We start from the raw sequence: 12,001 nt of genomic DNA on the forward strand, positions 1-12,001 counted from the left end.
GCATTGCTAAAGTTTCAGTGTAAGGCATTAGAAACTTTAAAAATTCCACATGCATTTATTGTGTGTTTGTAATTTTTTATTGCATAATCTGTGTAGAATGTTGGCTTCAGATTCATATGTACAGGAATTTAAATTCGGTGTCTTCCACTTAATACTGCTACATCCTTGTAAAAGGTGCAGGTTCTGTGGGCTTTTGTTTTCACAACTATAAGTTGAAAATAATGGCAATTTAATCGGATGATTAGAGGAATTAAAATGACAAATTGTATGTCAAACACCTAGCATAGTGCCTGGCACATAACAGGTACTCAGTAATTACTAAGTTTTATTAGTATTTAGAGAATACATATATGAAGTATGAGTGACGTTCTGTGACTGATAGTTTAGTGTGTTAGAATTGTTATTCCCTTCAGTAGTGACCTCAGGAGGTTGTTCATTTATTCCCATGATATTGTGATTGGAGTGTTTTTCGAACTCAGCTTTTGAAATTTCTTCCATATTTATGGCCCATTCTTTTGAAATCCCCAATTGGAGGGCAGATTTTATTTTTTTATAGTAATCAAAATGGCTGCAAGTTAAGTTTGAAATCAGTTTTAGGGACAACATTGGAATAAGACTAAATAGCAAGACCTCATTTTTCTTTCTTTCTTTCTTTTTTTTTTTTTGGTTGAGACGAAGTCTTACTCTGTTGGCCAGGCTTGAGTACAGTGATGCGATCTTGGCTTGTTGCTGCAACCTCTGGCTCCCAGGCTGAGATAATTCTTCCACCTCAGCCTCCAGAATAGCTGGGATTACAAGCCTGCGCCACCATGCATGGCTACATTTTGTATTTTTAGTAGAGAATGGGTTTCTCCATGTTGTCCAGGCTGGTGGTCTCCAACTTGTGAGCTCAAGTGATCCGCCAGCCTCGTCCTCCGAAAGTGCTGGGATTACAGGCATAGCCACCACACCCGGCTCGACTTTACATTGGATTCTAAAGATGATATTAGATGAATATTAAACATAATTTAGCATTACCATGATACTGTTAGATATTGTATGTAATCTCCTATGATGTATGTAGTATGTAATCTTCTATGATGACTATTTTGAAAAAGGACTACTGTCTCTTTGGTATATAAGTTTATTAAAAACTATTACTTTAGAAGAAGGAAAGGATAAGGAGAAAACCTTCAGTGCTTATTTTGTCTACTTACGTAATTGTATTATTAACTTACATAGTCAGTAGTTTACTCCTCTGTTTTCTGAATAAAATGCATTTTTTAAACTTGTCTCTTCAGCGATCACCAGAATATACCAATTGTCGGTATCTATGCAAACTTTGCTTAATTCACATTGAAAATATCCAGGGAGCTCATAAACATATAAAGGAGAAACGACATAAGAAAAATATTTTGGTAAGTTCTTTTTTAAAAATACTTTTATTTATTTTTCAAGTTATAAAACCATATCAAATATTTTTTATTTGTGAAACTAAAAATGAAATATTTGTCCAATCTTATATTAGTAACTGAAGTGATAGCTTTGGAAGCTATTATTGCCTTCCTTATCTGAGGTAATCAGGAAGGAAGGAAGCTTGTTGAGACCAGTTTGCTCATCCTGTAGAATGTTGATTCCTAAGTTTAGAGCCGTTAGGTACAATCAGTCCATCCAACTGATGTTTATTGAGCTCTTGTGTGCTAGTTCTAGGCAGTGTTGAATAAGATAGTTGTGGTTCCTGCCCTCAGATTTTCTAAGAATTGATGAGGGCATGCGTTGAATAAAGATTTAAATATAATGAGTTTTGTTAGAGGGGGAAGAGTGTGCTAAGGAGGTGTACAAGGATATTTTACTTCATCTAGAACAGGGGAGGTTTCTCTGAGAAAGTAATGTTTGAATTGAACTTTGAAGAAGTAGTTTAAATGGCAAAAAGGTGAGTGGCCTAGAAGGGTAAGTGGGAGAGCACTTTACACAAAAAGCAGCATGAATTGAAAGCCTTTAGGCAGGAAAAGGCATGGCATGTGAGTAACTGAAAGTCTAGTATGATTGGAACAAAGAGCTGGGGAAAAATGGTGTGATATGAAGCTGGAAAAGTACAGACCATTAAGAAATTTATAAGCTTTGGGAATTTGTAATTTTTCAGTTATTTCCATTAAAATATCCTGTAGACATGGATATGAATAGAGTTGTTTTAAAAATGTATTAGTAAATTAGCTATTTAATTTTTTCTTTTTAAAGCTACAACAACAATAATAATGCTGTGTAACCTCTTACTTATCTTTAAGTCTTAGCTCATATATCTTCTTTAAGAAATTTTCTACCTGACCCTCTCAGCAAGTCTGGGTTGGATACTCCTTCTCTGTGCCCCCGTAACAACTTTTACATATCTTGATTAGAAAATCTAGCACATTGTATTCTGGCAGTCTACCTTCTCTTCCCTTCTAGACTTCAGTATACAGTATTCTAGAAGGCATATTTAGTTATTTTTGTTTCTGAGTTGCTTAGGATAGTGTCTGACAACAGTAGGTGCTCAACATAGTTTTCTTGAAAAAATGAATGAACTGAAACAAATAGAACAGGGACAAGGGAGTAGTTTAGGTGATAGTAATTAGGAATTTTCCAAAAATGTTGGAAGATGCCTGTCATTAGTTCCAGGAAGCTCGGACTTGCAAGCAAGAAAACTTTTTTTTGTTTTGTTTTAGAGACAGTGTCTCACTCTGTCTTCCAGACTGGAGTGCAGTGGCGCGATCTTGGCTCACTGTAACCTCTGCCTCCCAGGTTTAAGCGATTATCCTGCCTCAGCCTCCCAGGTAGCTGGGATTACAGGCACACCATGCCTGGCTGATTTTCATATTTTTAATAGAGATGGGGTTTCACCAGGGCAAGCAAGAAGCTTAAAAAGAAAGTCATACCTAGGCTGGTTGCAGTGGCTAAAGATCTGTAATCCCAGCACTTTGGGAGGCTGAGGTAGGTGAATTGCTTGAGCCTAGGAGTTTGAGACCAGCCTGGGCAATGTGGCGAAACCCTGTTTCTACTAAAAATACATAAAAATTAGCTGGCCATGGTGGCATGTGCCTGTAATCCCAGCTTCTTGGGAGGCTGAGGTATGAGAATTGTTTGAACCCACGAGGTAGAGACTCCAGTGAGCCAAGATCACACCACTTCACTTTAGTCTGGGCGAGGGAGCGAGACTCTATCTCAGAAAAAAAAAAAAAGAAAAGAAAAAGAAAACTGTACCTATACACATTACAGATTGAGTATACCTTATCCTAAATGCTTGGGACCAAAGTATTTTGGATTTTTTCAGATTTTGGAATATTTGCATTATACTTTAATGAGCATTTCCTTTGAGCATCATGTTGGTGTTCAAAAGTTTCAGATTTTGGAGCATTTCACATTTTGGATTTTCAGATTAGGGATGCTCAGTCCATATAGGGAAACTTTAGAACATTACAGAAACAAACAAAAAGAAAGCAAACTTGAATGCAGCCATATAGGACTGCATTTCATGAAGTTTTGATGAAGTTAGAGTAACAGTGGATTTACTTTTCCCTTGAAATGACCAAAAAAAAACAGAAATATGAAGCAGTGGTTTTCAGGCGGCAGAGGACAGTCAATGAATGAAAAACAAATGGCCTGAGCCCAATGTTGGCTCCAGCTTGAGAGTTTCTAGATTGCACTATAGGGAAGGGAACCCAGTGGACTCTCACAGTTGAAAAGAGGGACCTTAGAGTCCACTAAGTCCAGGATAGCTAGAATTCACAGGACAGTGTAACTAAAATGAGAAAGCTGCACAAAAAGAAATCCAGAGAACTGTAGATGGTCCTGTTTTTTTTTTTTTTTTTTTTTTTGAGACGGAGTCTTGCTCTTGCTGTGTCACCCGGGCTGGAGTGCAGTGGCCGGATCTCAGCTCACTGCAAGCTCCGCCTCCCGGGTTTACGCCATTCTCCTGCCTCAGCCTCCGGAGTAGCTGGGACTACAGGTGCCCGCCAACTCGCCCGGCTAGTTTTTTGTATTTTTGGTAGAGACGGGGTTTCACCATGTTAGCCAGGATGGTCTCGATCTTCTGACCTCGTGATCCGCCTGTCTCGGCCTCCCAAAGTGCTGGGATTACAGGCTTGAGCCACCGCGCCCGGCCTGATGGTCCTCTTAAAGTATTCAGCACAATGCTGGTTGGTGCATGTATGTGAAATAGCTTCCTGAACCCAGGGAAAGAACTGTCAGAGGAAATTAGAACAGTGCTTGGTGCTCACACGGGACTTTTTCCTGTCCGGACTGGAAAGCCTCATACTTCATGAGGCACTCGGTAGAGTACTCAGAAAAATCTTGCTTCAGTAGTATGGATATTTAGTACTAAACTAAATGTGGTCTGGTCCTATATAAAATATTTTAAAGGCAAGATTCAAAATGATAAATGGTTTCCAAGTATTTAATGTCATTACAGAACAAAGCTTAGGGATATTACAGAAATACAAAAATACTCATCACTGAAAAAAATTCACATAATGTGACATTTAGTCAAAGATTATCAGGCAAGCAAGGAGACAGGAAATTACAAATCATGATGAAGAGAAAAGTCAGCTATAATAACTGACCTTGAAGTGACCAGCCTTTGTTAGGATTAGCAGAGAAGGACAGTAAGACAGTTAGTACAACTATATTCTTGATGTTCCAGAGATGAAGTAGAGACATGGAAGATACGAAAAAGATATGAACAGGACTTTTAGAAACGAAAACTACAACATCTAAGATTAAAACTACATTGGGTAGGAATAATAGTACATCAAACATTGCAAAAGGAAAGGTTAATGAACTTTTGGAAGGTATAGCAATGGAAACCACCAGAGTGAAACACAGAAAAAATTAAACAAAGGAAAAAGAAAAAAGTCATTGAGCTCTGGGGTAATTGATCAATATACATGTACCTGTTCTATACAAATTCTTCCAGAACATTGAAGAGGAGGAATACTTCCCAGTTCATTCTGTGAGTATGAGGTCCACATAACTCTGATACTCAAACCACAGAAATACATTACAATAAAGGAAAACGTTATTCTTAACTTGTTGACTCCGATGGGAGAAAAAAAGAAAGAAAACTTTAGACCAAAGCTCCTCATGAACGTAGATGCAAAAATTCTAAATATAATTTTAGCCAGTTGAATCCAACAGCATATTAAAGGAATGAATATGTCATGATCAAGTGGGGCTTTATTCCAGGAGTGCATTGTTAGTTTTACATTAAAAAAGTCGCTCATTGGTCAGGCACAGTGGCTCACGCCTGTAATCCCAGTCGTTTGGGAGGCTAAGGAGGGCAGATCACCTGAGGTTAGGAGTTCGACACCAGCCTGGCCAACGTGGTGAAACCCCATCTCTACTAAAAATACAAAAATTAGCTGGGCATGGTGGCTCATGCCTGAAATCTCAGCTACTTGGGAGGCTGAACCCAGGAGGTTGAGGTTGTAGTAAGCTCAGATCGTGCCACTGCATCCCAGCCTGGGCAACAGAGCAAGACTTCATCTCAAAAAACAACAAAAACAACAACAACAAAACCTGCTTATTGTAATTTACCATGTTAGCAAACAGAGAAAGCTATGTGATTATCTTAGTAGATGCTGAAAAAGCGTTTTCAAAAATGTTTTGATAAAAATTCTGTAAGCATGGCCGGGTGCGGTGGACCATGCCTGTAACCCCAGCTCTTTGGGAGGCTGAAGCAGGCAGATCACCTGAGATTGGGAGTTGGAGACCAACCTGGCCAATGTGGTGAAATCCCCCTCCATTAAAAATACAAAAATTACCCGGGTGTGGTGACGCACACCTGTAATTCCAGCTACTCGAGAGGCTCAGGCAGGAGAATCGCTTGAATCCTGGAGGTGGAGGTTGCAGTGAGCTGAGATGGCGCCACTACACTCCAGCCTGGGTGGCAGAGTGATACTCTGTTTCAAAAAAAAAAAAAAAAAGGGTCTGAGCAAACTAGGAGTAGAAGACGACTTCTATAACATGATAAAGACATCTACAAAGCTAGGTGTGTTAGTCCCAGCTCCTTTGGTTGTTTGAACTTAGGAGTTTGAGACCAGCCTGGGCAATATAATGAGACCCTGTTAAAAAAAAAAAAATTCTATAAAAAACTAACAGTTATCATCATACTTAAAGACTGAATGCTGTTCCCCCAAGATTAGGAAAAAAGACAGGTATGAAAGTAGTGTAGCTGCCTTGGAAAAGAGTATGGTGGTTCTTCAGCAAATTAAAAATAGAACTACAGTATGATCCAGTAATTTCACTTCTGCGTATATACTTAAAAGAATTGAAAACAGGGTTTCAAAGAGATATTTATACACCCAGGTTCATGGCAACATTACTCGCAATAGCTAGTATGTGGAAGCAATTCAGATATCCAATGATGGATGAATAGATAAGCAAAATGTGCGGTATTCATACAATGGAATGTTAGTCTTAAAAAGGATGGAAATTCTGCAGTATGCTACAACATGGGTGAACCTTGAGAAATGCTAAGTGAAATAAGCCAGTTAGAAAATGAAAAATAGTGTATGATTCCATGTATATGAGTTTTTTAGAGTGGTCAGAATCAGAGACAGAATAGTGCTTGCCATAGGCTTGGAGGAGGGGGAAATGGGGAGTTATTGCTTGACAGAGAGTTTTGGTTTTGCATTTGTGTTCTGCGTTAGAGTATTTGGATTTTATTTTGAGCATCATGGAGTTTAATAACATGTTGTTTTCGAGAGAAGTCTTGCTCTATCGCCCAGACTGAAGTGCGGTGGCGGGATCTCGGCTCACTGCAAACTCTGCCTCCTGGATTCAAGCAATTCTGCCTCAGCCTCCCGAGTAGCTGGGATTACGAGTGTGCACCAGCATGCCTGGCTAATTTTTGTATTTTTAGTAGAGACAGGGTTTCACCATGTTGGCCAGGCTAGTCTCGAACTCCTGACCTCATGATCCGCCCACCTAGGCCTCCCAGAGGGCTAGGATTACAGGCTTGAAACACTGCGCCTGGCCATAACATGTATTTTTGCAAGGTCACTCACCCTGGCCTCTGTGAAAGAAGCCTGAGAAGGGTCTGTTTGGGGAGACCAGTTAGCCTTTCATAATAATCTAGTAAGCTATGGTGAACACTGACCTGAAGTAGTAGTTAGTGAGAATGGAGTTGAGTTTGAAGAGAGATTCAGGATGTAGAATTGTGGGAATAGAGGCCCACGATGTCTTGAATGATCATAAGGTATCTGATTTGAGTTGTTATCATAGATTGTGATGCCATTTACTTAGCAGAAATAAAAAATGTTTCATAACATTCTGAGTTTGAGACACTTATGGAACATTTCAAGTAGAGATGTCCCACAGTCATTTGAATATAAGGATCTGGAACTTATGTTAGCAGTTGGAGATTCAGGTTTGGTAAACTTCAGCAGTTGAAATCATAGATGTGGATGAGGTCACCAAATGAATAAGGACAGAATGTCAAGGAATACAAACATTTAATGGACTAGTAGAGGAAGAGCAGTGAATAGATTGGTGAATGAGTAAAATAATAGGAAAAATAGAGAAAGGTGTTAGAAAAACTAAAAGAAAGGAAAGTTTCAAGATGGTAGTCGAAAATGTGATAATATGGATAAAAATAATCTAAAAGCTTAAAGATGTCTGATTTGGTGCCTATAATCTAAGCTACTCAGGATACTGAGGTGGGAGGATCGCTTGAGCCCAGGAGTTGGGGTATGTACTGGGCAACGTAGCAAAATCCTGTCAATTAAAAAATAAATAAACAAAAATTTAAAATGTCAGATTTGGCAACTAAGGAGGTTTTGATAATCCTGGGAAGAACAGTTTCTGTTTTAGAACTAAAAAAGACATAGTTTTGAGTGAGGAGGTATAAGGAAATAAAAGGAGAATAGACTCAACTTTCAGGAAAGTTAATTGTGCAGAAAAGAAAGGAAGATTGGTAGTAGCTAGAGTGGCACACAATTTTTTTTTCTTTTAATTTGGCAGAGTAAAATTCTCATCACAGTTTTAATTTTTTAATTTAAATAATCATTTGATCTTTCTCTCTTTTGAGTGTAAGCTCCATAAGGGCAGGGATTATATGCATTATTTTTTCCCATCTTACTACAGTACCTGGCATATAGTTGTTCCATAAATACTTGTTGATTAATGATTTAAATGGAGTGGAAAGAGCATACGCTTTGGAGTTAGAACTAGATTTAATTCTCAGTTCCACCTTGTAGTTGTAGGATGATATTTAACATCTATAAGTCTCAGTATTCTTATCTATAAAATGGGTTTGGTAGTATCTATCTGGGGAGTGATATTGTAAGAATTAAGTGACATAACATCTGTAAAACACTGGGCACGGTGCCAGGTCCGTAGTAGGTACTCAATAAATGGTAGTTGTTGCCGTTAGTGTAGAGGTAAAGAGTGCTTACTTAATGTGCTCGGTGGCTTGGTGGCTCACACCTGTAATCCTGGTACTTGGGGAGGCCAAGGTAGGTGGATCTCCTGAGCTCAGAGTTCGAGACCAGCCTGGGCAACATAGTGAAACCCCATCTCTACCAAAAATACAAAAAATTAGCTAGGCGTGGTGGCATGTGCCTGTGGTCCCAGCTACTTGAGAGGCTGAGGTGGAGGAGCTCTTGTATCCGGGAGGTGGAGATTGCAGTGAGCAGAGATTTACTCAATTGCACGCCAACCTGGGTGACAGAGTGAGACCTCGTCTCAAAAAAAAAAACTTAATGAAAGCAGCAGCTAGTAGATTGTGTAATGTTTAAAATAAGGAGAAGGAGATTATTACTGAGTAGGTAAAGAAGGATGGAATTCAGAGCATAGGTGATAGTATTAATCATGATTTCAATGGAGCATTTCATTATGTTGGAAAAGAAAGGTATTAAGAAGAGTTTGCTGAATATTTGACTTTTAAGCTATACCTTGAAGGATGGTTAGTTTTACCAGGTGGATACACATAGGGGACAAAATGATTAAAGGCATGGAGGCCCAATAGCACATAGAGTATTTGGAGACTGGTGACTATTTAAATGTGGATGTCTATTGGAGAGGTTGGAGGAAGACCTAGAAATGCAAATTGAGACCAAAATGCTTTATATTCATGTTAAGAAGATGTTGCATTGTCTTACTGGCGCATTGAACTTTTTTTCTTTTTTTGAAATTTTTTGTTGTGGTAAAATATATATAAGATAAAATTTACCATTTTAACCATTTTTAAGTATACAGTTTAGTGACATTAAGTACATTTACATTGTTTTGCAATCATCTCCACTGTCTACCTTCATTCAGAACTTTTTCATCATTCTATACTGAAACTCTATATCCATTAAACAATAATTCCCCATTCCCCTCTCCCTGCAGCCCCTGGTAACCACCATTCTATTTTCTGTTTCTATGTGCTTGTCTGTCATAGGTACCCGATATAAATGGAATCATACATTATTTATCCTTTAGTGTTTATTTCACTTAGCATGTCTTCAAGTCAACCATGTTGTAGCATCTATCAGAATTTCTTTCGTTTTTGAGGTTGAGTAATATTCCATCATATCTGTATGCCATGTTTTGTGAATCATTTCATCCATGGATGGACATTTGGGTTATTTCCACCATTTGGCTGTTGTGAATAATGTTGCTGTGACCATCGATGTACAAATACCTATTTGAGTCCCTTTTTTCATTTATTTTTTGTATATACCCAGAATTGGAATTGCTGGATCAAATGGTAAATCCATGTTTAATTTTTTGGGATTGCCATGCTGTTTTCCACAGTGGCTACATCATTGTACATCTTTACCAGCAATGCAAAAGGGTTCCAATTTCTCCACATTCACACCAACTCTTGTTTTCTGCCTCCGCCCCAATAACAATCCTGATGAATATGAAGTGGTATTTCATTGTGTTTTTGATTTGCATTTCTCTAATGATTAGTGATATTTAGCATCTTTTCATGGGCTTATTTGGCATTTGTATATCTTTGGAGAAATGTCTATTGAAATCCTTTGTTCACTTTTGAATTGGGTTGTTTGTTTTCTTATTGTTGAGTTTAATGGATTATTTATATGTTCTGGATATTAATCCCTTATCAGATACGTGATTGCAAATATGTTCTTCCATTTTGTGGGTTGTCTTTTTACTCTGTCAGTAGTATCTTTTGATGAACAGAAGTTCTAAATTTCATCCAGTCTAATTTATCTGTTTTTACTTTGTTGCCTGTATCTTTTGTGTCATGTTCAAGAAATCATTGCCAAATCCAATGTCAATGAAACTTTTCCCTTCTATTTTTTTCTAGGAGTTTTGTGATTTTACGTTTCTTAGTTACAGCTTTATAGCTGTAAGTTTAGGTTTTAGCTTCTTTCTTTTCTTTTTCTGTTTTTGAAATGAGGTCTCTCTTTGTTGCCCAGGCTGGAGTACAGTCATGGCTCACTGCAGCTTCTACTTCCTGCGCTCAGGTGATCCTCCTGCCTCAGCCTTCCAAGTAGCTGGGACCACAAGCGTGTGCCACCATACCTGGCTAATTTTTTATTTATTTTTATTTTTTTGAGACAGAGTTTCACTCTCTTGTTGCCCAGGCTGGGGTGCAATGGCACAATCTCGGCTCACCGCAACCTCTGCCTCCTTGTCTCCCAGGTAGCTGGGATTATAGGCATCTGTCACCATGCACAGCTAATTTTTTGTGTTTAGTAGAGATGGTGTTTCACCATGTTGGTTGGGCTGGTCTTGAATTCCTGACCTCAGGTGATCCACCCGCCTCAGCCTCCCAAAGTGCTGGGATTACAGGCATGAGCCACCGTGCCCGGCCTAATTTTTTATTTTTTGTAGAGGTGAAGTCTCAAGTATGTCACCCAGGCTAATCTCAAATTCCTTGGCTTCAGCAATCCTCCTGCCTTGGCCTCCCAGAGTATTACAACTGTGAACCACTATACCTGGCCTAGTTTTAGTTTCTGACATTTAGGTCTTTGATGCATTTTGAGTTAATTTTTGTATATCATCTAAGGTCAGAATCCAGCTTCATTCTTTTACATGTGGATATTCAGTTTTCCCAGCAACATTTGTTGAAAAAACTGTTGTTTCCCCATTGAGTGCTCTTGGCACCCTTGTCAAAAATCATTAGACCATACATGCCAGGGGTTATTTCTAGGCTCTCTGTTTTTTTTGTATTTTTTGTTTTTTTTTTGTTTTTTTTGTTTTTTTTTTGAGACAGAGTCTAGCTTTGTTGCCCAGGCTGGAATATAATGGCACGATCTCGGCTCACTGCAACCTGTACCTCCCTGGTTTAAGCAATTCTCCTGCCTCAGCCTCCCGAGTAACTGGGATTGCATACAGGCATGCACCACCACACCCGGCTGCCTTACATATATATACTTTTTTTTTTTTTTTTAGTGGAGACGGGGTTTCATCATGTTGGCCGGGCTGGTCTTGAACTCCTGACCTCAAGTGATCCGCCCACCTCTGCCTTCCAAAGTGCTTATAGGCATGAGCCACTATGCCTGGCCTGGGCTCTCTGTTTGATTCCATTGGTCTATATGTCTGTCTTTATATTTATTTTATTTTTTTTTGAGACTGGGTCTTGTTTGTCGCTCAAGCTGGAGTGCAGTGGGTGCAATCTCAGCTCACTGTAACCTCTGGGGCTCAAGCTATCCTCACTTCAGCCTCCTGAGTAGGTGGGACTGCAGGCAGGCACCACCATGCCAGGCTAATTTTTGTATTTTTTATAGAAACGGGATTTCACCAAGTTGCCTAGGCTGGTCTGTAACTCTTGGGCTCAAGTGATCCTCCCACCTCAGCCTCCCAGAGTGCTAGGATTACTGGCGTGAGCTACCATGCCCAGCCATGTCTGTCTTTATGCTGGTACACATACTGTTTTGTTTTGTTTTGTGTTTTGAGACAGTCTTGCTCTGTTGCCCAGGCTGGAGTGCAGTGGCACGATCTCGGCTCACTGTAACCTCTACCTCCCGGGTTCAAGCAGTTCTGTCTCAGCCTCCCGAGTAGCTGGAATTACCATTGTGTGCCACCATGC

General features: G+C 39.3%; 1 protein-coding gene across 10 annotated transcripts in view; it reads left to right on the forward strand.

Moving 5' to 3' along the window:
* The window catches only part of TUT4 (terminal uridylyl transferase 4), a 133,781-nt gene that overhangs the window by 43,597 nt on the left and 78,183 nt on the right, over positions 1-12,001 (forward strand). For all 10 annotated transcript variants that reach the window (XM_023188532.2, XM_023188499.1, XM_023188544.1 and 7 more), the window contains one exon: positions 1,281-1,397. In XM_023188532.2, the coding sequence (XP_023044300.1) occupies positions 1,281-1,397 (117 nt within the window). The remainder of the gene's footprint in view (positions 1-1,280; positions 1,398-12,001) is intronic.

This window comes from Piliocolobus tephrosceles, chromosome 1 (assembly GCF_002776525.5).
Source record: "Piliocolobus tephrosceles isolate RC106 chromosome 1, ASM277652v3, whole genome shotgun sequence".
Classification (NCBI taxonomy): domain Eukaryota; kingdom Metazoa; phylum Chordata; class Mammalia; order Primates; family Cercopithecidae; genus Piliocolobus; species Piliocolobus tephrosceles.